At 50.3% G+C, this 22,751-nt stretch overlaps 1 protein-coding gene across 1 annotated transcript in view; it reads right to left on the reverse strand.

The window, feature by feature from the left end:
• cachd1 (cache domain containing 1) overlaps nucleotides 1–19,040 on the reverse strand; it is a 45,369-nt gene extending 26,329 nt beyond the window's left edge. Inside the window, exons 1-2 of the mRNA XM_084693085.1 lie at nucleotides 18,558–19,040; nucleotides 1,758–1,820 (exon numbers count right to left, since the gene is read on the reverse strand). Coding sequence (XP_084549211.1) covers nucleotides 1,758–1,820; nucleotides 18,558–18,806 — 312 coding nt within the window. The 5' untranslated portion in view covers nucleotides 18,807–19,040. The remainder of the gene's footprint in view (nucleotides 1–1,757; nucleotides 1,821–18,557) is intronic.
• Between the last annotated feature and the right edge of the window lie 3,711 nt (nucleotides 19,041–22,751).

A 22,751-nucleotide genomic window follows, 5' to 3' on the forward strand; every position in this document is an offset into this window, starting at 1 on the left:
CTGTTTTGGGAAGAAGAGGACGGGGGGGCGGGCGACAGTCCCGTGTCATTAGTGAGTGACAGATGTCCCTCTGTCTGTGCTCCTCTTCTGACTTGAGGGCTGGATTCAGAGGGGCGGGGGGGGGGGGGGGGGCAGTGATGAGAGGGGGTGTGTGGCCAGGAGACTCCAGTGAAGGGGAGCCAATCCCCTTCCCCACCCCCCCTTCCCCAACAGTCTGCTGCCTGCTAATTGGCTGTGGTGATAGCCATAATCCCACTCTGCCCAGCCACGCCATCGGCGTGCGCCTTTCTGGCTTCCGGGACGTCAGGAACATGCGCCAGGCGGGCTGGCACGGTGCAGGGGACACCCATCCATCAACACCATCACATCATCACTGCATAATGACGGCTTAAGATCCCCACTTTCTAACTCATCCTACTAGAAACAAGATAGGATGCTACTAATATCTTATTACTGTACTGCAGGGGGGGACGTGAGGCTGTACTGCAGGGGGGGACGTGAGGCTGTACTGCAGGGGGGGACGTGAGGCTGTACTGCAGGGGGGGACGTGAGGCTGTACTGCAGGGGGGGACGTGAGGCTGTACTGCAGGGGGGGACGTGAGGCTGTACTGCAGGGGGGGACGTGAGGCTGTACTGCAGGGGGGGACGTGAGGCTGTACTGCAGGGGGGGACGTGAGGCTGTACTGCAGGGGGGGACGTGAGGCTGTACTGCAGGGGGGGACGTGAGGCTGTACTGCAGGGGGGGACGTGAGGCTGTACTGCAGGGGGGGACGTGAGGCTGTACTGCAGGGGGGGACGTGAGGCTGTACTGCAGGGGGGGACGTGAGGCTGTACTGCAGGGGGGGACGTGAGGCTGTACTGCAGGGGGGGACGTGAGGCTGTACTGCAGGGGGGGACGTGAGGCTGTACTGCAGGGGGGGACGTGAGGCTGTACTGCAGGGGGGGACGTGAGGCTGTACTGCAGGGGAGGATGTGAGGCTGTACTGCAGGGGGGGACGTGAGGCTGTACTGCAGGGGGGGACGTGAGGCTGTACTGCAGGGGGGGACGTGAGGCTGTACTGCAGGGGGGGATGTGAGGCTGTACTGCAGGGGGAAAATGTGAGGCTGTACTGCAGGGGGGGATGTGAAGCTGTACTGCAGGGGGAGATGTGAGGCTGTACTGCAGGGGGGGATGTGAGGCTGCAGGGGGGGGACGTGAGGCTGTACAGCAGGGGGGGATGTGAGGCTGTACTGCAGGGGGGATGTGAGGCTGCAGGGGGGAGATGTGAGGCTGTACTGCAGGGGGGGATGTGAGGCTGCAGGGGGGAGATGTGAGGCTGTACTGCAGGGGGGGACGTGAAGCTGCAGGGGGGGGATGTGAGGCTGTACTGCCGGGGGGGATGTGAGGCTGTACTGCAGGGGGAGACGTGAGGCTGCTGTTGTTATTTCAGCATCACCGGGTCTACGAGGCAGAGCCCTGACACGATGATGCTCTGGGGAGATGGGGGGGCAACTTCAAAGCCGGTGAGACGGCAGCTAGAATTTTAATAACCCCCCACCCAGCGTCTGATGGCGGATGGTGTGTGTGTGTAAGAGAGGGAAAGTGTTGTCACACAGACAAAAACACATCACATGTTCTGTTTCTTTACCTTTCTCTCTTGTTCTCACACACACACACACACACACACACACACACACGGGGTGTGTAAGGCACGCGGGGTGACAGGCAGCAGCGCGCGGGGGGGGGGGGGTGACAGGTAGCAGCGACGGCGACTCACCTGTTGAACCTCCGTCTCTCCGTTTGAAGTCTTCTCTGTGTACACAAACGAGCTGAAGATCCTCTGCAGAGACACAATATCATCATCAAGACAAAAGCTCTCTCCAAGTATCATTATCAACCCCCTCTGGGCTCAAGGCCTCATTTCTTTTAGTGGAAATATATGTGGTGTGTGTATGTATATATATATTTATATATATTTTTTTTTCTTTTTGGTCTGTATGGTGTATGCAGACCCTTGTTTGTGACATGGTCAGGGACAGAAATTAAAAGACCTAGATATGACTGGAAACTTCCAGTCATATCTAGGTCCAAGGTGGTTTCCATGGCGATGTACTAAGTGGAAACAAAGTCAAGACACTGACAGCAACATAGTCCTGCAGTAAAAAAAAAAAAACATCTCTCTTCATCAGTGTACTACAACCGCCGTAGAAAACAATATACAGACAAATTATCGTCGGTTGGTACTTTGCACACCTTGGAATGAAGTAAAATAAGCTGGCATTATGCTCTGGGGAACAGGGTAGGGAACCAGGAGACCTTAAGTGACCTGAACATCGACTGACATAACCCCACCCCCGCTTGCAAGCCTCGGAAAACCTGTTAACACCTGCACACGCTAACGGACCGAATGAAAACACACCGTCACAAACACACCCAGAGATAACTTTAGGCAGCTGGTCTCTTGGGCACCAAGCACACACACACACACTCCACCTAAACATCTGGCCCAACGTTCAGTGCTAGGTTGGTACCAACACGGCCGGGAGGAAAAAAAACATTCACAAATGTTTACTTGGCGTGTTCGGCTGTAGGTGTTTCACAGTAAGAATTCCCACTGCACACGAGACCCGGTTCTGCCTAGTTCCACGACTAAGTGGTCCCCCGCTGCCAAACACCAGGAACCGATGCCCTCCAGATAGGAGAACACCTTTCCCAGCATGCATCACGTCAAGCTAAAGCCATTGTTTTTATCTTAAAGATCCTGAAAAGTACATTTCATGTTTTGCTTCTAAGTACATTATATACGTGTGAAATGAGTTCCTGAAAGCATGTGCAAAGCGCTAAAAAGTTTTCGCACTGAAATGTGGAGTTAGACCGAAGAACAGTTTCTCTTCCGTTTTCAAATCAAGTTTTAATAGGCGGAGCCAAACACTACCCTTCTACGTCATTCCTCTGCATCTACGTCAGATCACTAAATGGCTCCTCCTGCTGTACTGTTATTGTAGCCTACATCAGCTAGCTAGCTAGCTTCAGGATGTCTCCCACCACCCGCAACTGCATCTTCCCTGGATGCAAGAACTCCAGCTGCGCTACAACGCCATTTAAGTTCCCTGTTGATAATGAAAGGAAAAATAGGTGGATAGATTTTTGTGAAAAGCCACGCTCATGTAAAGTTTCATGGAAAATTTTCGCGAAAAAAGTATCGGCCATACTAGTAGCTATAAAGCTACAGTGTAGCGAGTTATGGATGTGGAGCAAATGGATGTGTGATGACAGCATTAAAGTTGACATTTTTCTCCAAACAGTAATTATAATTTGACAGTATGTTTACCAAAAAGACTAGCCAGCTATCGAGCCATGTCATTGTCCCCAAATAAAATCAAGATTTTAAAGAAGAAAATAATCGGCCATGTGTAGAGTTGCTGCTACTGTCGCGTTGTCCGCAGCCTGTCTGAAGTAGATTGACTAGCGAGGTAAATAGCGAATGGGATGTGAGATGAGCGGTTACGTGACACTGACAGAGTTCATAATGAAAATAAACATTTTTCAAATAGGTTAATATAAATATTGAAGTCACTCATTATTGTAAATACAAATTGGCTTGTTAAAGTCTTTCAAAATGGTAAATGGAGGCTTTGACTCGTCCCTGTTATTATGGTTACTTATTTGTATCAACGCGAATGTTTAATCGCGGAGTGATTTATTATTCGGTCAGAGTTAGTCAGAGTTGTGTTGTTCTGCAGTATTTCAACTCATGGAACGTCTCTCGTCCAATCAGACACCGCTAAATAAAATCGATAGAACCCAATTGTTTTATAATAGAATTTTAAATATCGTATAGATCGTATCGTATATATCGTATCTATAGACCAACACTTAAAATTAAGTTTACTTTCTTGAACTGTTACATATGGCAAAAACGACGCTATTTTCCTAAACAGCTGAACCTAAATAAAATGTTTTATTTGTGTAGCAATTTTAGTAGCTGTTGTCTGGTTGTCAGATTAGCCCATAATCCCAGCAGAATCTTTTTGGGGATTGTTTTGGGATTGTCTGGTCCACAGACACACCCACACACCCACACCCGAGAACCACAAACTGTTTCTTACCATACCAATACCACTCCAGGTCTCACCAAACTACTCAGAACTAAACAGAGCAGTAATATCCACACCCCCACTGTCAGGGTAACAGCACTTGACATGCACAGACCACATGGACTCCAATTAGATCTTTCTGCCCTTGAAACCTTCTTTTCTGCTCTGGTATGCAGCAGGAAACCCTTCAAGTCTCCCCCCCCCTCTCTCTTTCCCATCTCCCCTCTCTCATCCTCCTCACCACCCCCCCCCCTCTCTTTCCCATCTCCCCTCTCTCATCCTCCTCACCAGTCCTCCCTTCAATCAAAGCAGCTCTGTAAAAAGAGGAGGTCAGCATCTCAGTTTTAACACTAACAGCTCTTATACAATTTGATGTGTGTGCGTGTGTTGGGGGGGGTGATAAACCTATTACCAATTCAGCCATCTTCAAAGGCCAGGACTGAGCCCTGCAGGAGAAGGGGTGTGTGTGGGTGGGGGAGAAACAGGGACGCGCCTTAATCCTGTCTGAAAGGCAGGTGGGGCGCACCTGCATTACGTGCGTGTGTGGATGGGTGTGGGTGTGTGTAACCGCGGGTTACGTGTGTGTGTGTGTGTTGGTGGAACTGGGTGATATGCACGCTAAAGCAATACTGTGCGAGTGTGCTTCTCTTCATCTGTACACTGCTGCAGAACAGTGTGTGTGTGTTGATTGGGGAGGGAGGTGGGTGGGGTGGGGGGTACAAACAGCAGCAGATGAAAGGACCGACAACAGAGGCTGGGAGTCTGGAGCATCCTGCTTCAGGTACGCTGACCCTCTCTCTTCCTCCCTCCCTCCCTCCCACCCCCTCCCTCCCTCCCTCCCTCCCTCCCTCCCTCCCTCCCTCCCTCCCTCCCTCCCTCCCTCCCTCCCTCCCTCCCTCCCTCCCTCCCTCCCTCCCTCCCCCCCCACCCGCTCTCTTCTTCCCTCTCTCCCTCCTCCCCCCTCCTCCCCCTCTCCCCCTCCCTCCCTCCCTCTCCCCCCCATCCTCACTCATTGCACTACAAAGGACCAGAGCTAGGGATGAGGCATCTAGATTTGCCTCTGATGTGAGAGGTAGGTTCCCCCCAAGCTCCGCTCCTCCTCCCCCACACCCCCACCTCGCTCTATTTTCCTGACAGCTACAAAGCAGATGTGCACCTTGGGGAGAGACAGAAAGAGAGAGAAGCTGAGAGGATAGAGAGAAACAGAGATGGAGAGAACCTGGGAGACAGAAAGAGAGAGAAGCTGAGAGGATAGAGAGAAACAGAGATGGAGAGAACCTGGGAGACAGAAAGAGAGAGAAGCTGAGAGGATAGAGAGAAACAGAGATGGAGAGAACCTGGGAGACAGAAAGAGAGAGAAGCTGAGAGGATAGAGAGAAACAGAGATGGAGAGAACCTGGGAGACAGAAAGAGAAAGATGAGAAAGTTGGAAGAGGAAATGAAAGAAGCTCAGAGATGGATAGACAGATTGTTAGCCTGTTTTTTATCGATGGAAGCATCAAATCTAATGGTTGCTCCTCCACAATAGAAAATTGTGCCTTACACTGGTATAAACCACCCCATCACCTTTCCGTCTTTACTTCCATCCTAAACCAAAACCACGACCTACGGCCATCTTGTTACGCCTTGAACCTCTCCTTAACCTGGTTCAGAGTTTGGTAAATCCACACACAAAAATTCACAGCCAAGGCTCTGATGAACAAATCCTCACTAATTCGTTTGTCTCCATCTGAATTCCATTCAGAGCTGGCATTCTGGTGTCTGGGCTTCAACCTGCTTGCTTCATGTCGTAGGTGGGGAGAGCACATCTAGTGAGGTCAATCAAGCAGAGACCCCTGCTGACCCCCAGGGTGGTCTCCAAACACAGTACCCCCCCCTCTCCTTCCTCCCAAACTCCACCCCCCCCCCCCGCCTCTCCTTACCCCCCCCCTCCCCACCCCCCCCCCCAGTGTGAAGCTTGAATGTGTGTAATATGCAACTAAGATATCCTTCTGTATAGTTTTTAAAATAATTTGCAGTGTGTGGGGAAATCGCTATGAATGTGTGTGCGCGGAAAATACTGCAGAATCAATATTGCATGTGGACAAGTGAAGCTACAGTAAAATACAGCTCCAGCTGTCAGCATGGACTCCTGAGAGGATATTTCAAGGATTCTTTTAATGGCGAAATGAGCGACTAAAGCTCAAGTCTGTTCTCTGCAAAAGCCCTAAAAAATACTCTCAGTCCTAGCCAGACCCACGATGGCAGTCGGTTGCTAAGGTGACCCGTTTGTGGCATTGAGAAAACACAGCCATCCCATAAAACGCAGCGTGAGTTCCGGGGCCTTGGTGAGGGGGACCGCGCTCTCAGACCGCGCTCTCAGACGCCCACGAGGAGACAGACAGGCCTGGACTCACCAGGCCACAAGGCTGAAGAACAGCCTGTATAGAGATCACTGAAAGAAAAACAAAATGGCTCCCTCTTAGAAAGTAAAAACCTGTATAACGATCCAGTCCCGTCAACTGCGGCGCTACCGGGCGCGAGGGTGCATGTGCTGGTCTGGAACCTAGAAAGGGTCAGAGTCCCCCCCCCCCCAAAAAAAAAAAAAAAAAAAAACTGAGGGGGAAACCATTTTAGGGGCTGCCCCAAAGTCCTGCACTGTGATGAACTTTGACAACCTCCCCTACACACACACCCACAAACACTCCCCCAGCTTCACCCGATAGCTGTGGTCCAGGGGAGGGAGGTCTGTTGAGAGTGTGGTTCTGCAATAACAAAACCCCCTTTTGTGCAAACACTGGAAGGCCCACAGAGAGGCACCGGACAGCCCAGAGGATCCCAGGCTGAACCCGGCCCCCCGTCCCCCCGCCCCGGGTGCACACCCTCGCTCCACCAGACAGGATATAATGCTTTCCACATGTGAGAGACAGAGTGAGAGAGAGAGAGAGAGACACACAGAGAGAGTGAGTGAGTGAGTGAGTGAGTGAGTGAGTGAGTGAGTGAGTGAGTGAGTGAGAGAGTGAGAGAGTGAGTGAGTGAGAGAGTGAGTATGTGTGTGACAGAGACAGAGACAGGGTGAAAGAGTCATAGAAAAAGAGAAAGACAAGGAGAGAAAGAGAGAGAGAAAAGGATAGAGAAAGACCGGGAGAAAGCGAGAGAAAAGGATAGAGAAAGTAGAGAGTACAGGGCAGGGTGTTCTATGGCCATTCCTTCAGCTCTACAGCAGGGCTAGAGTCTGTCTCTCTCTGAGAAGCTAATACTATAAACCTCAACCATCCTTCCCCTCAGCAGCCTCAGAACGCGCTTGCAATGAAGTTCTGCTTAAAACGGACCTTTTCAAACACTCTGTGAGACCCTTTTGACGGCTCATGTCATGGTAATGTTCTACAGAGCCGCTACCTGTGTTCCCACAGCGGCTCCGAGAGGGGCGGGTGACTCCACACCTAAAATGGCGCTGTGAGCGAACGGGAACCAAGGTCGACCGCCAGCGTTTGATCTCTCACTCTCGGAGCGTGTGAGAAATTTGCGAGGCGAGAGCAAGCCTCAGTGAGCAACACCGAGAGAGACCAAGAGAGAGCGAGAGTAAAAGAGGAGGAGGAGGGGGTCAGTAACTCGCACCTCCGTCTGACATTCCCCATGCTCATCCATCTTTTCACCTCCCCCCTCCTTCCCTCTCATCCCAGCCCTCCCCACCCCCAGTGGGTCTTGCACCACACAAGAAGACAGTGAGAGAGGGAGGAAAGCAGGGGTTACTTGGGGAGGGGAAGGCACATGTGGGGCTGTACCGCTAAGCAGGGGTCATGGGGTGGTTATTCCCCCCCGTTTCCTGTCAGGGCGAGCAGACCATCGAGGCTCTCTGAAACCAAACACTCGGGAACCTCTTTCTAACTCTGCCGGTGTAGGAGGTTCATATACCAGACTGATGCAAGCAGAGCAGCGGTCATTATGCAGCAAACAGGCCTGGGGCTGGGGGCTGAGGGCTGGGAGGCTGAGGCTGGGGGGTGAGGGGGCTGAGGGCTGGGAGGCTGGGGGGCTGAGGGCTGGGAGGCTGGGGGGCTGAGGGCTGGGAGGCTGGGGGGCTAGGGGGCTGAGGGGCTGGTCGGGGTCTGGGCCATGTCTGTGATGTACAGTGTCGTACAAGTTACAGTGTCTGGGTTAGCAGGGTCAAGGGTCAAAGTTCACCGGCTTCTGTAACGCCCCCCCCCCTCCTCCTCCTAAGTGCTTTTTTACCAGAGTTGAGATCACCAGGTCACCTTCCACTCTCCTTTCATGTCAGCGGTCAAGTCGAAACATGGCCAACGTTGCTCCATGACTAACCGTGTCTGACTAACTGACAAATGCTCAACTGCTCCCACTGAACCGACCAGCCCAACCATCAAAGCCTGCAGGGTGAAAGCAGGCCAGCCCTGACCTAGTCCAGACCATAGGAGGTGGCTAAAGTGGAACAGAGGTGGAATACATCAAAAGCCACATCAAAAGACCCACCTGAGTGTTTACCTGCAGCTGATCATGTGGAGATTGGGGAAGGGCAGGAAGAGAGCGGATGCAGCAAAGGAATGTGAGATTATTAAAATGCCTGGCAATCTTTGGGATGGGGGTACCGTGTTTCCTGTCAGACGGACAGACAGACAGAGAGAGAGACGTGTGGAGTACAAAAGAGAATGAAAGTGAGAGTGAGAAGGGAGCAGGCTTTACCAACGCGCGAGATTTCACTTTTATCACAGGTTGAAGGTACGTTAAGTGATTTTTCCACATAAATAAAAGTCGTTTGCATCTCAAGTCCCAGAGAGTCTGTTTGAAAACAGCATAAGAGGCCAATCGCACCATGTCTGAAGGCTTGTTAACATCTCCGACTCCAATCTCAACTGCCAAGGCAAACAGACGCCTCTGGCTCAATCTACAGCAATCTGAAGGAGAGTCAGAGACAGAGAGAGACAGAGACAGACAGAGACAGAGAGAGACAGAGAGAGACAGACAGAGACAGACAGAGAGAGACAGAGAGAGACAGAGAGAGACAGAGAGAGACAGAGACAGACAGAGACAGAGACAGACAGAGAGAGACAGAGAGAGACAGAGACAGACAGAGACAGAGAGAGACAGAGAGAGACAGAGACAGACAGAGAGAGACAGAGAGAGACAGACAGAGACAGAAACAGACAGAGACAGACAGAGAGAGACAGAGAGAGACAGACAGAGACAGACAGAGAGAGACAGAGACAGACAGAGAGAGACAGAGAGAGACAGAGAGAGACAGAGAGAGACAGAGAGAGACAGAGAGAGAGACAGAGAGAGGATACTTGTGAGTGTTGAGAGAGGGGGAGAGCAGGGAGGGGTGAAGGGATGGGAGGTGTGTTGGGGTGGTCTGCTCAGGTTACTGCTCATGTGGTGAGCTCATGTCTGGCCACGGTTACGAGGTCTCTGAAGACACAACTCTCTCAGTACAGGCCCGATCGAGCACCATCTGCTTGCCCGACGCTAACGCAGCCTAGCGGTAGCATCCCCTGAAGAAGCCTCGCTTTTGCCAACCATAACATTTCCTGTCGAGAAAAAAAAACATCATTTCCTGTCCCAGCATCTAGCTAGGCGTAACGTTTTATGGTTCAGCGTAGCATCTCCTGCCTAGGGCTAGCATGACCCGGTTTGACTTTAGGCTGGCCTATTCAGACAGTGTTCCATGTCTTAGCTTAGCTTAGCCTAGCCTGTCCTGTCACGATTCCCTCTCTGGAAGATTTGTGTTGGCTAGCCAGGGTGCTAAGAGGAGAGGAAAGGGAATGTGGTGAGAGGGGAAGGAAAACATGGGTCCAGTCTAGGCAAATAAAGGAAACACACACACACACAGCCGGTCACATGAACAACCTTAAGACTTCCCATGGAAGGCTCCTGATGGTTGTTGTTGTGTGTTGTCTGACCTGTCCTGGGGAACACTGGACTATGACTCGTGTTGGCAGTTGTCCCTCCCTCCCTCTCTCTCTCTCCAACACACACACACACACACATTCATGAATTAGAGCGCTTCAGAAAAAGGTTTATGAGTGACGACCCCCATCTGTGGCAGGAAACCACACTGCCAAAGAACACGCATAAACTAGACACACACACACAAAGCACGTGCAATCACCAGCCACTGCGCCACAGCCAAGCTGTGAGGGAAAACAGCACTTAGTCAAAGAGCAGGAACCCTACGGACGACCATACCTCTCTTCATGGGCCATAACTTCCCCATGAGATTATCTTTGTTTTCAACTCCCCCTTCTTATGGGAAATGGGAGAAGAGGAGGGGAGGAGGAAGGAGAATAAAGGGAGGAACTGGAGGCAGGGAACGCATCTCTGCTTCAGGAACAGCGTGATAACTAAACCAGTTGGAAAAGCAGGGCTAATTTAGCAAGGCTGAAGGAAGCGGGTAGGAAACATGATGCAGCTCCGAAGCAAAAGACCCACCAACCTTCAGGTATCAGGCTAGCATCAGTCTCCAAACTAACTTAAAGACAACGACAGCTGTCGACGAATTACAAAAGCTTCCGTTTACTCTGCGCACGCCAGAGTCAGTGAACAGTGGAGATGTACGTCAAGTGGAGAGAGAGAGAGAGACAAAGAGAGCCAGAGAGAGAGAGGGGTGTGTGGAGAGAGCGAGACGGAGAGCGAGACAGAGAGCGAGACAGACAGAGAGACAGACAGACAGACAGACAGGTGTTGGCTCAGGTGGTTGGATGCCTGCGATAACAGTAGAACAGGTAAACACAAACACCATGGCAACACACAGGAAGTCTGCTTGGGACTTACGGCAAACACCAGATTGATTTGGTACAACTGGTAACAAGACTGGGTGAATATACAGCAAAGGGGAATATTCTTACACACACACAGACACGTTTGGCAAGATGTCGTTCTGTCTCGCTGACAGCCAGCACACAGGAAAATCTGCAGAGTATGTTGAGGTTTCACAATATGCTGCTTGAAGTCTTTTTGTCTCATGAGAAAATGATCATGATGCTGGAGACTTTGTGAGCGAGAGAGAAAGAGGAAGAGATACAAGGACATGAGGAACCTGCTCCACAAAGATTTCCACAAGAACTTGAAATGCAAATGAGAGACAGAGACAGACACAGAGAGAGAGAGAGAGAGAGACAGAGAGACAGAGAGACACACTGTCAGATTGTGCTTCTCTTCTGATTCATGAAGGCAGCATGCGACAGTAGCTCTCAGGAACACAATCCCATATGGCTGTCCTGCACACAACACTGAACCCCAGCTTCTGGTTAGAGGCCTCATTAAGCACCCCACACACGCTACAAACACACACGCTACACACACACACACGTTACACACCCACACACACACAGGCTCTTCACGGCCCACCTGTATTCCCACTGCTCTCCGTATCAGCAGCGGATCACAGACCAGGAGAGCAGGGAACGCTAAGCTTCAACGCTGGCGTTCAGACCACAGCTGTGTGTTCCTCCACTCTCTCCCCAGGGATGGCTGACAGTTGGTTGGTTAGATATCTCACTGCTTTTAGACAAGCTGCATAGTGTTGGCAAACAAACAACAAGCAGTCTCGATATTAGGCGTTGCCTGTATTAGTTGAGTGGAGGGAGACGAGAGCCCACTTCAAGATAATGAAAATGCCATCTGGAGGCATACTTCACTTGAACTAGGAGAGCCCCCCAAAACTGGATCCAAATGTGAATCCCACGTCATTATGATAAGTCTAATTTAATTTCAAGATGTCGGAGGCCGTGACCTTCCATGGCCCTTTTCACTGGAGATCATTAACGTCCTCACATGCTGTGGTAACAGGGAACTGTAGACACATAAAGCTTAAACTTACAAACAGCTAGCGTTAGTTTATCCCGGACCAAAGCAGGTCCGTTCCTTAGTGAGCCCAGGTTGATGTTTACATACCAGCAGGAGGAAATGTACAGCGTAACGTTGAGCACTGGGCCAGTTTTGCTCTGCTAATGCCCGTGTAACATTACTGGTAAGTCAGGCCCGATAAAATGACCTGGTCCTTGGCAGGAAAGCCTCTGAGCCGAGAGAGACACTGATAGCCAAACACAGCTGGGCCTCACCCCATCTCCTCCTCTCTTTCCTCTCACACTCAAAAGCCCCAACACTCCTCTCTGCCACCCAATTAGTGAGCTCGCTCTCTCTTTCCCGCTCTCTCTTCCCTCGAAAAAAAAGAGAAAGAGAATCGTGGCTCCTTTTATCTACAAAACAGCCTGGCTCTGCAGCGATGGAGCGGGGTCATAGTTCAAACATCCGCCAGGTTCCCCACTCCCTCCTTCATCTCTTCAGCCGGTAAGCCGGTGGAGAATCCACGGCACGCTGTCCAAGGTCTAACACCAACGCAGCTGAACACGCCATTAGGCCAGGCAGAAGGGTGAGAATAAGACAGAGAGACAGAGAGAGAAGTTTTGCACCCGAGACAAAGAACACGGAAAGGAGAGAATGGGTATCCCTGTCAAATTCCTCCAAGGCAGGAACTTCTTTAAAGACTTTTGAGAATGCCACGAAACTCAAGACAAGCGCCCGAGGCACAAGGAAACCATGACAAAGAGAGAGAACAGTGCTGCTTACAAAACCTCGTCTCACTACCGTATTCCAGACCCAACTCTCACGCAGACCAGAGAGCCACATCCGTCCTCGCCGTCATCTTCTAGTGATGACTCACATTCCTCTCCTCACAGAACAACATCAAAGTCAAATATTTGTCTAAATTGTCTTTCTTATAAGCAACAACCAAGTATCACACCCTCTGGGCGGAATTCCAATCAACTGATATTTTCAACCCAAAACTCACAGCCTAACACTCAAACTATTTCTCCACAGAAGCGAGTCGGAAGCAGAAAGGAGACATGGGACGCGGATTCCTGAACGATTCCCCGTGTTCGATGTGGCGTGAAACTTGACGGGTGCTGAAGGCCGGCGTCTCGGAGGTTATGAACGGCCGCAGGGAGACCAGTTAGACTAACTGAGGTGACCCCCGCGACCTCTGACCCCGGAGTGTGGGCGAGGGCGAGGGTGTAATGAAGAGGGATCATTTATGAACTCGCTCTGAGGAGAAGCCTTAACCACCGCAAGGACAGTGGCTGCACTGTGGTGCTCGGCATTGTGGGAGTTTTTTCCCCCACACCAGGGAAGTCTCCATACAGCCACCCCCCCCCCCCCCCATCATGCCCCACCCTCCCCCCCAAAAACGCCCCCCCCCCCCCCCCTAGCATTGGCGTTTCGTGGGGGGTATATTGTTGCGCGAGCAACTGTAAATGCAAATTGCAAATGTAAAACCACCACAAGAGTCTCACAACCTTGTGAGGACACCATGGGAGGGAACCTTGGTGGAAACTTCGACGCTGAAGTCCAGCGAAACCCTCAGTCAGGGTTCAGCCCCTCAACAAACTGATTTAAAAACAAAGTCGCAGCGACTTCCCAGTCCGAGACACCGGGTGTGTTTCTCATCAGACAAAGCCCCCCAAACACAAGAGACACGAGCACAGGGATGGGCGAGCGGGAGAGAAGGACAGCCAGTTGGGTCTGCTCACGGCAGGGGGGAATGCAAAGCCTCCAGCAGGAGAGAGGGGGAAGGAGGCTAACAGTGTCCCAAAACATGTGGGCCTGGGAGGCCCTCACTAATTCCCCTACTGCCCCCCCCCACCACCACCACACTACCCATCCCCCTCCCTCCTCTTGTTTTTGAGGAGGGGGGGGAGTCATTTGGGCCCTCTCCCTTTGTGAGTTGTGAAGGGCTGGTCTGCCGAGACCCTGCCCTCCTGGGCCAGGTCAGCTCTGCTGGAACCAACACTGGGAGCCCGGAGGCTCACAAAGACTAAGCTAGCCCCCAATAAAGCTCCTTTTCTTCAAGTGTGTGTGTTTGTAAATGAGGTGTGTGTGTTTCTCTCTGTGTGTGACTGTGTGTGTGTGTGTGTGGACTGTGGAGAGAGAAAGACAGAGAGTGGTATTGAATGGGCCAGTGAGAGGGCTGATTAAATAAGTCCAGTTAATTACTGCTCCTGTTGAATAATGAAGCAGTTTCAGAAGACCACTAGACTTGGTGGTCGGTCGGCCTCCATCTTGTCCTGCAGGACTCTACGTGAGCTCCACCACAGAAGAGCTACCAAGCCAAGCTCAACCACAGAAGAAGAGCTACCAAGCCAAGCTCAACCACAGAAGAAGAGCTACCAAGCCAAGCCAAAAACATCGTTCCTCACAGAGAACGGATGCAAAATATATCAGTGCTGATTCAAATTCCGTTCCTCACAGAACAACATCAAAGTATGGTTGAGAGATCAACCATAGAAGAGCTAGCTGGTTAGCTGCTCCACTGCTGTTACAAGCAGCTTGACCACTTTATCTTTGGCTGAATCATCACGAGAGTTTGTAAAAGCCTCAGAAACTGCTTCGGTTCGAGACACTGCTTCGAGACAAGACAACGCGAAAAAGGGCCCTTTTACCAAGTATGTGGAAAAGCCATCAAAGACAGGGAAGATAAATCTACCATGTCGATGTACCAACTGATTTAAACCCAACAGCTGGCTCTGAAGGAGAGGAGCTCATCTCTGTGGTCGTAACTCACTCTGGTCCAGGGGTGAACCAGACCATCTGGAACAATGCTATCCATCCAGCCGATCAGTCATGCCTGGCCTTGGCTGGGGGAGGGAGGGAGGGAGGGGTTGGGGGTAAAAGGGGGTTTGAACAAGGGGGCTTGAAGGGGGCTTGAGTATCTTGGAGCCTGGAGCTTGGCCAAGACATACAAGAAACCGTCATCTAATGAAAACGTGGCCCTGGCTTGCAAGGGGAGCCCGATGCAGAGTTGAGATCTGTGAATTCAACCACGGACAAGCCAGACGTTTTTACATAGACGTTAACATGGCATGTTCGTGACTACAGAAACAGTCCTGACATTTCCATTCTAGTAGATTGAAGTACAATACAGACAGGACCACTATGAATTTTCATGCAGAGAATCTGCTTTCTTTGAAACCGTGGAACATTCCGGAACAGAGAGCAGTTTGAGAAGTGAGGTCAGTGGCAGTTCAGCCCCGGGAACAAAAGTACCCGAGTAACTCTTGTCACAGAGATTTGGGGGTGGGGGAGGGGGGTGGGGGAGTAGCCAGGGGGCCCTGGAGGAGGGTGAACTCCCCCAGAAGCCCCTCAGAGCCCAGCCACTCCAGAGAACCCTCACGGCAGATCGAAAGGCAGGCTTTGGGGATTCAACACTTCCATACGGGTCACTTACAGGGAGACAGGGGGCCCTAACGGGGAGAGGAGACCCAGATGAACTTATGTGGCAGAGACCTCTACAATACAGGAAGTGGAGAACACTACCCCTGGGCTACAGCTTCGCACCACACGGATACATTTGAAACATTTTCAGGCATAACATCCCTATCTTCCAGATAAGAAGCAGGGTGGACTCGGTGCTGAGGCCTGCAGACAGCTGGGCAGCACTCTGCAGACGGGTTAATACACTCTGCAGACAGGGGTTAATACAGCACTAGCATGTGCAATGCAGCAGCAGGTCTTTGAAGCGCCACTGCATAGAGCCATTAGGAATTCTGATGTTCTGCTACGTTTTCGTAAGCCGGCCTTCTCTGAGGAACGGGGGAGAGAAGAGAGAGAGAGGTAGAAAGAGAGGAAGAGAGAGAGTGTGGGAGAGAGAGATGGAGAGAGAGTGATATGGATAGAGACATGCAACTCGGATAGTCAAACATGAAAAGAAAATAGCAGAAGTTCTGATTGCTTCTAAACGACTGTTGTCCTTGGATGAGGCCCAACCCTCACGAAAAGCAACAAAAAAAACGTCAGAGGAAGCGTCAACACCCGGCCTCCCTTCTATCCATACTGTAGATCCTCTCTCTCTCCATACAGGTTCCCCACGAACGAAAATGACCATCATTATTCAATTAGGGGTACTGGACACACCAACTCCAAAACAAACCACAGCCCTCATCCTCTGATTACAGGAAGAGCTGCCCACACACTGCACTGGGAGAGCTGGGGGATTAATAAACCCCTGGAATAAACCTCAGGATATTACCTTCAGACTGAATCAGAGAGCAAATACGCTTTCGGTAAAACTCCACCACAATCATTCACAGAAAGGGAGGGGGATGGGATTCAATTTTGTTGCGATATTCACATGAATCCTGTAGCTATTCCTCAAGCCATGATTGACCTGGGGTGCTCGGAAACTGTTGTGATGACAGGAAAATATGTAACAGCAAGATCATCTACGGTATCTTCTTACTTTGGAAGAACTGCAACAAAAATACATTCTATGAAAATCATATTTATCTAAAAGGCGTGATCATACATAGAAGTACTTCACCTTGACAACACTACATCAGAAACGAAGGCCTACTTTGAGAACACAGGATGTTCGTATGCACCAAACGTTCCCTTGACAATTGAATAAGTCAATGACGGATTGTATCAGTTTGACTTAGAAGCCGTAACCCCCCCTCACCACATTTCAAACACAAGAACGAGGGACCCTCGTTACTATATAAATATAAATAAAGTCTTACTTACTTACTTACCCTCAGATGAGTCTGATCTACACCCAGAACCAGTCCCAAGATCCACAGACATTAGGCCGCTTACCGTTTAAATACAATCCTACCCACTCATTTCACCCTTTATAGACGACATCCTATCGCTCAAAACCAACACGTGCTTCTTGATCCTGGAAAATCTGGATTCACTCATCCCCCTGTACTGAGCGTAGTAGAAGGTAGTGACTGTGGCCACTGGCTGTGGTTCTCTGGGGTCATGGTGAGTGTGACCTAACATATACCTTGTGATAAGTAAGAATTGGTTCAATTAAATCCAAACTGGCTATGGTAGAGTAGCACAGCACTAAAGCACGTACCAGGGAAAACATCTCTCTTTCAGAAACACTAAATGCCCTGTTTTGTAACCAAATGCTTCGGAGGTGTCAAAACAAACCAAACTAAAACCCTGGTGGCAGTATTCCTTCAGTATACGTTCAGAAATGCCTTTTCAGTCCTACCAAAGCTTCCATGGTTGACACATCCCATCCAACAACATGACAGAATAAGCATCTCTGTTGGAGCTCCTCCGCAGAGTTTGGTTATGAGAAATCAGGGGAAAGATACACAACCGAGGCAAGCAGAGAGAGAAAGGGAGAGGGGTGGGCGGAGAGAGAGAGGTGGGGGGGGGGGGAGAGAGAAAGGGAGAGGGGTGGGCGGAGAGAGAGAGGTGGGGGGGGGGGGGGAGAGAGAGAAAGGGAGAGGGGTGGGCGGAGAGAGAGAGGTGGGGGGGGGGGAGAGAGAGAATGGGGGATAACGAAGGACGGTGACAATAGGGGATTCAGGGATCAGAGCAGGCCTCAAAACCAGATCGCAGTGGTGGGATGAAGGCAGTGCCGCTGTGTGGAGATCTTACCCCAGTTGGGCCGAGCCCCCTACTGACCGTCTCTACAGCCTCTCTCTGAAGTGTGAACCCCCTCCATCACGCCACCGCTGCAACGAAGGCCATTTGTTGACGGAGGCTTTACTCGAAATTTGCACGACAAACAATCGTTTCCGTCGCGCAAATGGCCGGGCGAGGACACACTAAAATCCAGTGTGTTAGATCTAAAATACGGGCTAAGCCTAACCCTATGTTCTTGGTTGGTTGTCGCTGGAATTCACGTCAATGTGCGCAACACATTAAAACAAATAGAAAAGGTGAATGTGTTTAATAAAGGTTCATTTATCTGCATTTTTATTGTTGGCCTTTAGTGTATCATAAGCAATATTCTTATCTGCAAATACCTGGTAACTAAGCATAGCATAGCTTTCATGAAGCGGGTAACATAGGTTTTTGTTTGGAACCTAAATATCACCAAGACGAGGGGAACTGGTACAAGGAGGAGTGAATGCATGAGAACTTCAAAGAATAGTGGTCGTGGTACACCCCCCCCCCCTCCCCCCTCCCATTCTAACACACACACACACACCATTAGGCCAGACCTGCTTCTGTAAGTAGTGACCATTTTAGCGTAGTATTTTAACAAATTGTGCGGATTATCAATGCTGAATGATCCTAAATGTAAACGGTATTACCGAAAAAATATATTGTCACGTCCTTCAACTATGTAAAAGTAAGTTTCATCCTAGGCGGCATGAAAATGTGGCACGGTCCAGCCTATTGCAACACCAACAATGTCACCATTCGACTTGAAAGGGAGAGCTTTTTACAAAGAGAGACGCTAGATGCAAAAGGCAATAATCATGAAAATAATCATTCGACTTGACCAGCTTTAAATTACAATTAGGTTTCTGTTAACAGTTGCCAATTGGCTATATTATATCGCCACTGAGCCAACATAGCAGCCAACTTCGTGTAGCTTGTTCTGCAACAATATTGCCCTTCTCAAATACATTTAAGGCATCAAAACTTAGACCCCGAGTCTATTTGATGAAATCTAATCAAAGCGTTTTATAGCACAAAAAAAAGACCATTTAAAGCGGAAAGGTAATGTAGCATGTAGCACTTACCTGCATATTAAAGACTCCTAGCTCCTGCGAAGACAGTTTTTTCATTTGCACAGCCAAAACTTGAGCCTCCTCCAAGATCGAAAACTCCGTGTCGGCGCCACAAAATCCACAAGTAAGAAGCGTCAAGACTGCGACAAAGATCCATGAAAAAGCCATGAAGTTGCTCCAGCGAAACTGCGAGTGCGTATTCCACACGGAATCTGGAATTCGTGTTAAAATCACAGACCCCTTCCTTAACCACCTCGCCATGATGGTTCGGGTAGTTCAATAGTAAACTGGGAATTCGCTCTGCAGCAACCCTGGGGAAACTTGAAGTGGACTACTTATCAACTTTGTTGTCAAATAAGTCCCCACTTTTGCAACAAACTTGCTCGACGTGGATGAGCGACATTAATGCGTCGTTTAGAAATCCACGAGAAAGGGGAAAAACATCCGTAAATGGTCCGATTATTCTTTTTTCAGTAGATCCTGTTCACACGTCCTAACTCCAGTTAAGTGTGAGCCGGAGAACCACAATGAGGGTGAAAGTAGGAGGCGCGGAATCGCCGTGGTGGAGCATGCGATTGGGAACGGGATTGGATTCGGTTTGGCGACCGAGCGGTAAACAAACGGCATTAGTTCAACATTTGGCCGAACAATTACATTACAAATCTGAACATTGTGCCTCATCGATTTGCGTGTCGCAAACGTGTCGACTCCTTTATGTTTATGAGGGAATATATGAGGAAGCGGTTTCACACAAGCCGAACCTTTTTCAAAGCGAATTGACAACATTAATAATATTTTAACGACAGATTGACACTGCTCATTATCTGTAGCGACATACACATTTACTTCCTTCTGTGTCACTCTTCTCTTCTGGAGTTGACACTGAAGCAAAACCAGGACTGAAGCAGGATTTGGAGCCACCACCAGGCTACCTGTCGGCCTATAAGCCGGGTTTCCCAGATTCGTTGAGAAGCTCTTAACGCTAAGAGCTTCTTAGGAGCGTTCTTAGAGCGTTCTAAGAGCGTTCTAGAACGTTCTTAAAACGCTTATAAGAAGCTCTTAGCCTTAAGAGCTTCTCAACGAATCTGGGAAACCCGGCCCTAGTCTCTAGACATCAGACTGTGTCCCATTTCCAAAGTTTCAAATAAACAAAATAACTCAATTAAACCTGACTGGTTAAATAAACAAAGTTCCAGAATGCTATTGATTCAGGAATGAACTGTGTGACAATTGTTTATTGTGTAGCCCAAACGGACCAGGGGTTTGCTTAGAAGAAACCCCGACCGTTCAGAAATGTGTGTGACTTCACGTCACTGCTTCCATCCCAGCAGAGACCAGAGCAGCTGTGTGCGCTCCACAGCCTAACCAAACCAGGAGTGTGTTTCAACTCTGGCCTGCGCCCAACCATCACTGTTTCTGCAACCTTTGGAAATGTCTCGTCAACAAAGAACTCTCCGGAACGTTTCCATCGGGATGTTGGCGATGAAAAGTTTGGAAACGCACCATGGATGCACCTAGTTCTTGGTGACTCTGTAGGTCTCAGAAAGAGATATGAAGGAAAGGTCTCAGTGTCAATGGGCAGACCAAAGGGGGGACCCCAGAGAGGGAGGGGGAAAGGGAGGGGGAGGGGGAGAGGGAGGGGGAAAGGGAGAGGGAGGGGGAAAGGGAGGGAGGAAAGGGAGAGGGAGGGGGAAAGGGAGGGAGGAAAGGGAGAGGGGGGGGGGAGAGGGAGGGGGAGAGGGAGGGGGAATGGGAGGGATGAAAGGGAGAGGGAGGGGGAAAGGGAGAGGGAGGGGGAGAGGGGGGGGGGGTGTGTGTGGGGATTGAAGAGTGTCCAGATTTAGGCTGAAAGTACCCTGACCTCTCAGTGGAACAGAGCTGTTTGCTCATCCCAGCCCTGCAGCGTACTGAGTGAGAGCTGGGACAGGCTGTGGAAGGAGAGCTCAGACACACTGAATGAATGGGACGTCTGTTTGTAGCCCTGGCCTGAGAACTTGTCAGATGTTTCCACAGCGGTGAGATGCTTTTAGACGCTCCCAAACAGAAGGATGTTTGCGAAGCGGTCGAATGTATGTGCCACGCATGTGCTAGCTGTGGGTTTTGGTTTGTGGCGCGTTGTGTGTTCCTAACCTGTGTGTGTGTGTGTGTACGTGTCTAGGCCACAGCCATGCCAGAGTTGACCTCATCAGAGATCTAATGTCAGAGAGAGGTGTTTATGAGTAGAGGGGATTAGGACAGATGGATTGCTATGATTCATACCTGGGGTGAGTAGTGAACACATACACACACAGACAGACACACACACAGACAGACAGACACACACACCAACAACGCAGGACGTTAGGAGCAGCCGTGTCCCTGGACGACTGATGACCTTCATGTGTGTGTGGAGCAGCACCATCTCAGCCAGACGTCTCTGCAGTAATAAATGAATGAGAGATCAGCCAAACAAGAACGTACCACTTTCACTGTTGGATGGGGGTGGCTGGTTACCACGGCAAGTGTGTCATCGAGGGGTAGGGTTGGGGACGGAGGTGTGTGTGTGTGTGTGTGTGAGGGGTTATGTCTGGAAGCTTGTTCTGCCCCCCCACCCCCCCACCCCACTTTATTCAGAGCCAGGGACAGATGAAAGGGGCCACTTTTCAGCCTGCCTGCAGCCCTCACACCCCCCCCCTCTCTGCAGCCCTCAAACCCCCCTCCTCTATGGAGCCGGAGCCACACTGATGGTTGTATCCAGGCGGGTGTCCGGGCAGAACAACCTGGTCGAAGCGTGGCTTGGAAACTGTATGAACGTGATGTGGCGGTTCAGTTGGTGGTTTGGTGATGTTGAATCGTGAAGAAGAGGAGATCTTGGATACGGTCGTGTGCTTGTGGCCTCGTTACTGAAGCAGCCTGCGTTTTCAAATCCCCCTGGATAATTAGCCACTAGCAATCTCTCCAAGACTGGGACACATCAAACGAGCGCACACACACGCGCAGGCGCGCACACACACACACACACACACACACACACACATCAAACAGACTGTGGAGTAAAGGGCTTCATGTGGCCACGGCTGCTGTGTACCGTCGCGTGCTGTGGTCTCTGTGTGATGTTCCTCTAAGCGTGGAGTTCACACACACACACACACACACACACACACACACACACATGCACATGCGAGGACCCTAAGACTTCAACCCTCATGCGCAAAATATCAGAATCAGATTGGCAATTAGTTTGGATGAACCCACTTTTGTAACTGTCGTGAAAGTTCAGATGCACATCCTCCGAAGGTACACTCAAAATCCGGGACTCCTCCTAAGTTTCTGCTTCCAGCCCTATTTATAATCTGCATACGGCTTTTCTGTTAACCTGTCATGTAGATGTTTAGAATAACTTACCTGTCATGACTGAGTGAGATAGACAGACAGAGAGAGTGAGAGAGAGAGAGAGAGAGAGAGAGAGGGGAAGAGAGAGAGAGAGGGGAGAGAGAGAGAGAGAGAGAGAGAGAGAGAGAGGTGAGGGACGGAGGAAGAGGGAAGAAGCTGAGCCTCTTTTATGAGACTAGTTTATCCAGTCTACTGGATCACATTCAGACTGCAGCCTTTCCCTAAGTAGTGTCAGCAAACACTAATCCTACCAGCCTAGTGGACTTTGAAGAAAAACAACTTTGCTTGATTGTATAAGCTACAGTCAGTCGGTAAACAATAGGGAGTTTAGAGTGACTGTTAAGAGTCTTGTAAAACCAGGTATTACCATGGTGATGGCCCCTGATGTTCCACCATTTACCCCCCAGACAAGCTCAGATTTGACAGGATTACTACGGGCCTCTGCGTGAACTGACCGGAGACAGCACTGGGATGTCTGCACATTGAAATGTTTCCTGTTCCAAGCCGTCTCCAGAACCCAGAATGTGGAACTGGATCTCTGAGGAGCGACAGACTCACCAGGATGCACTCTGGGACAGACGTGCCACAGCCATCTTCTCCATCATCTCTCCAGCTGTTCTGGGTTCAGCTCACAACCACTTCTAACTCGCCCTCCATCACCACAGCTCAGACAGGAATCACCCAGCTGGTAGTCGTTGAGAGGGGGAGAGAGAGAGAGAGAGGGACTGAGAGTGAGGGAGAGGGAGATAGAGAGAGAGAAATAGAGAGGACCTGAGAGTGGGGGAGGGACTGAGAGAAAGAGAGGGAAAGAAAGAGAGAGGGACAGAGAGAGAG

This window comes from Hypomesus nipponensis, chromosome 26, assembly GCF_054491055.1.
Source record: "Hypomesus nipponensis isolate SF chromosome 26, ASM5449105v1, whole genome shotgun sequence".
NCBI lineage: Eukaryota > Metazoa > Chordata > Actinopteri > Osmeriformes > Osmeridae > Hypomesus > Hypomesus nipponensis.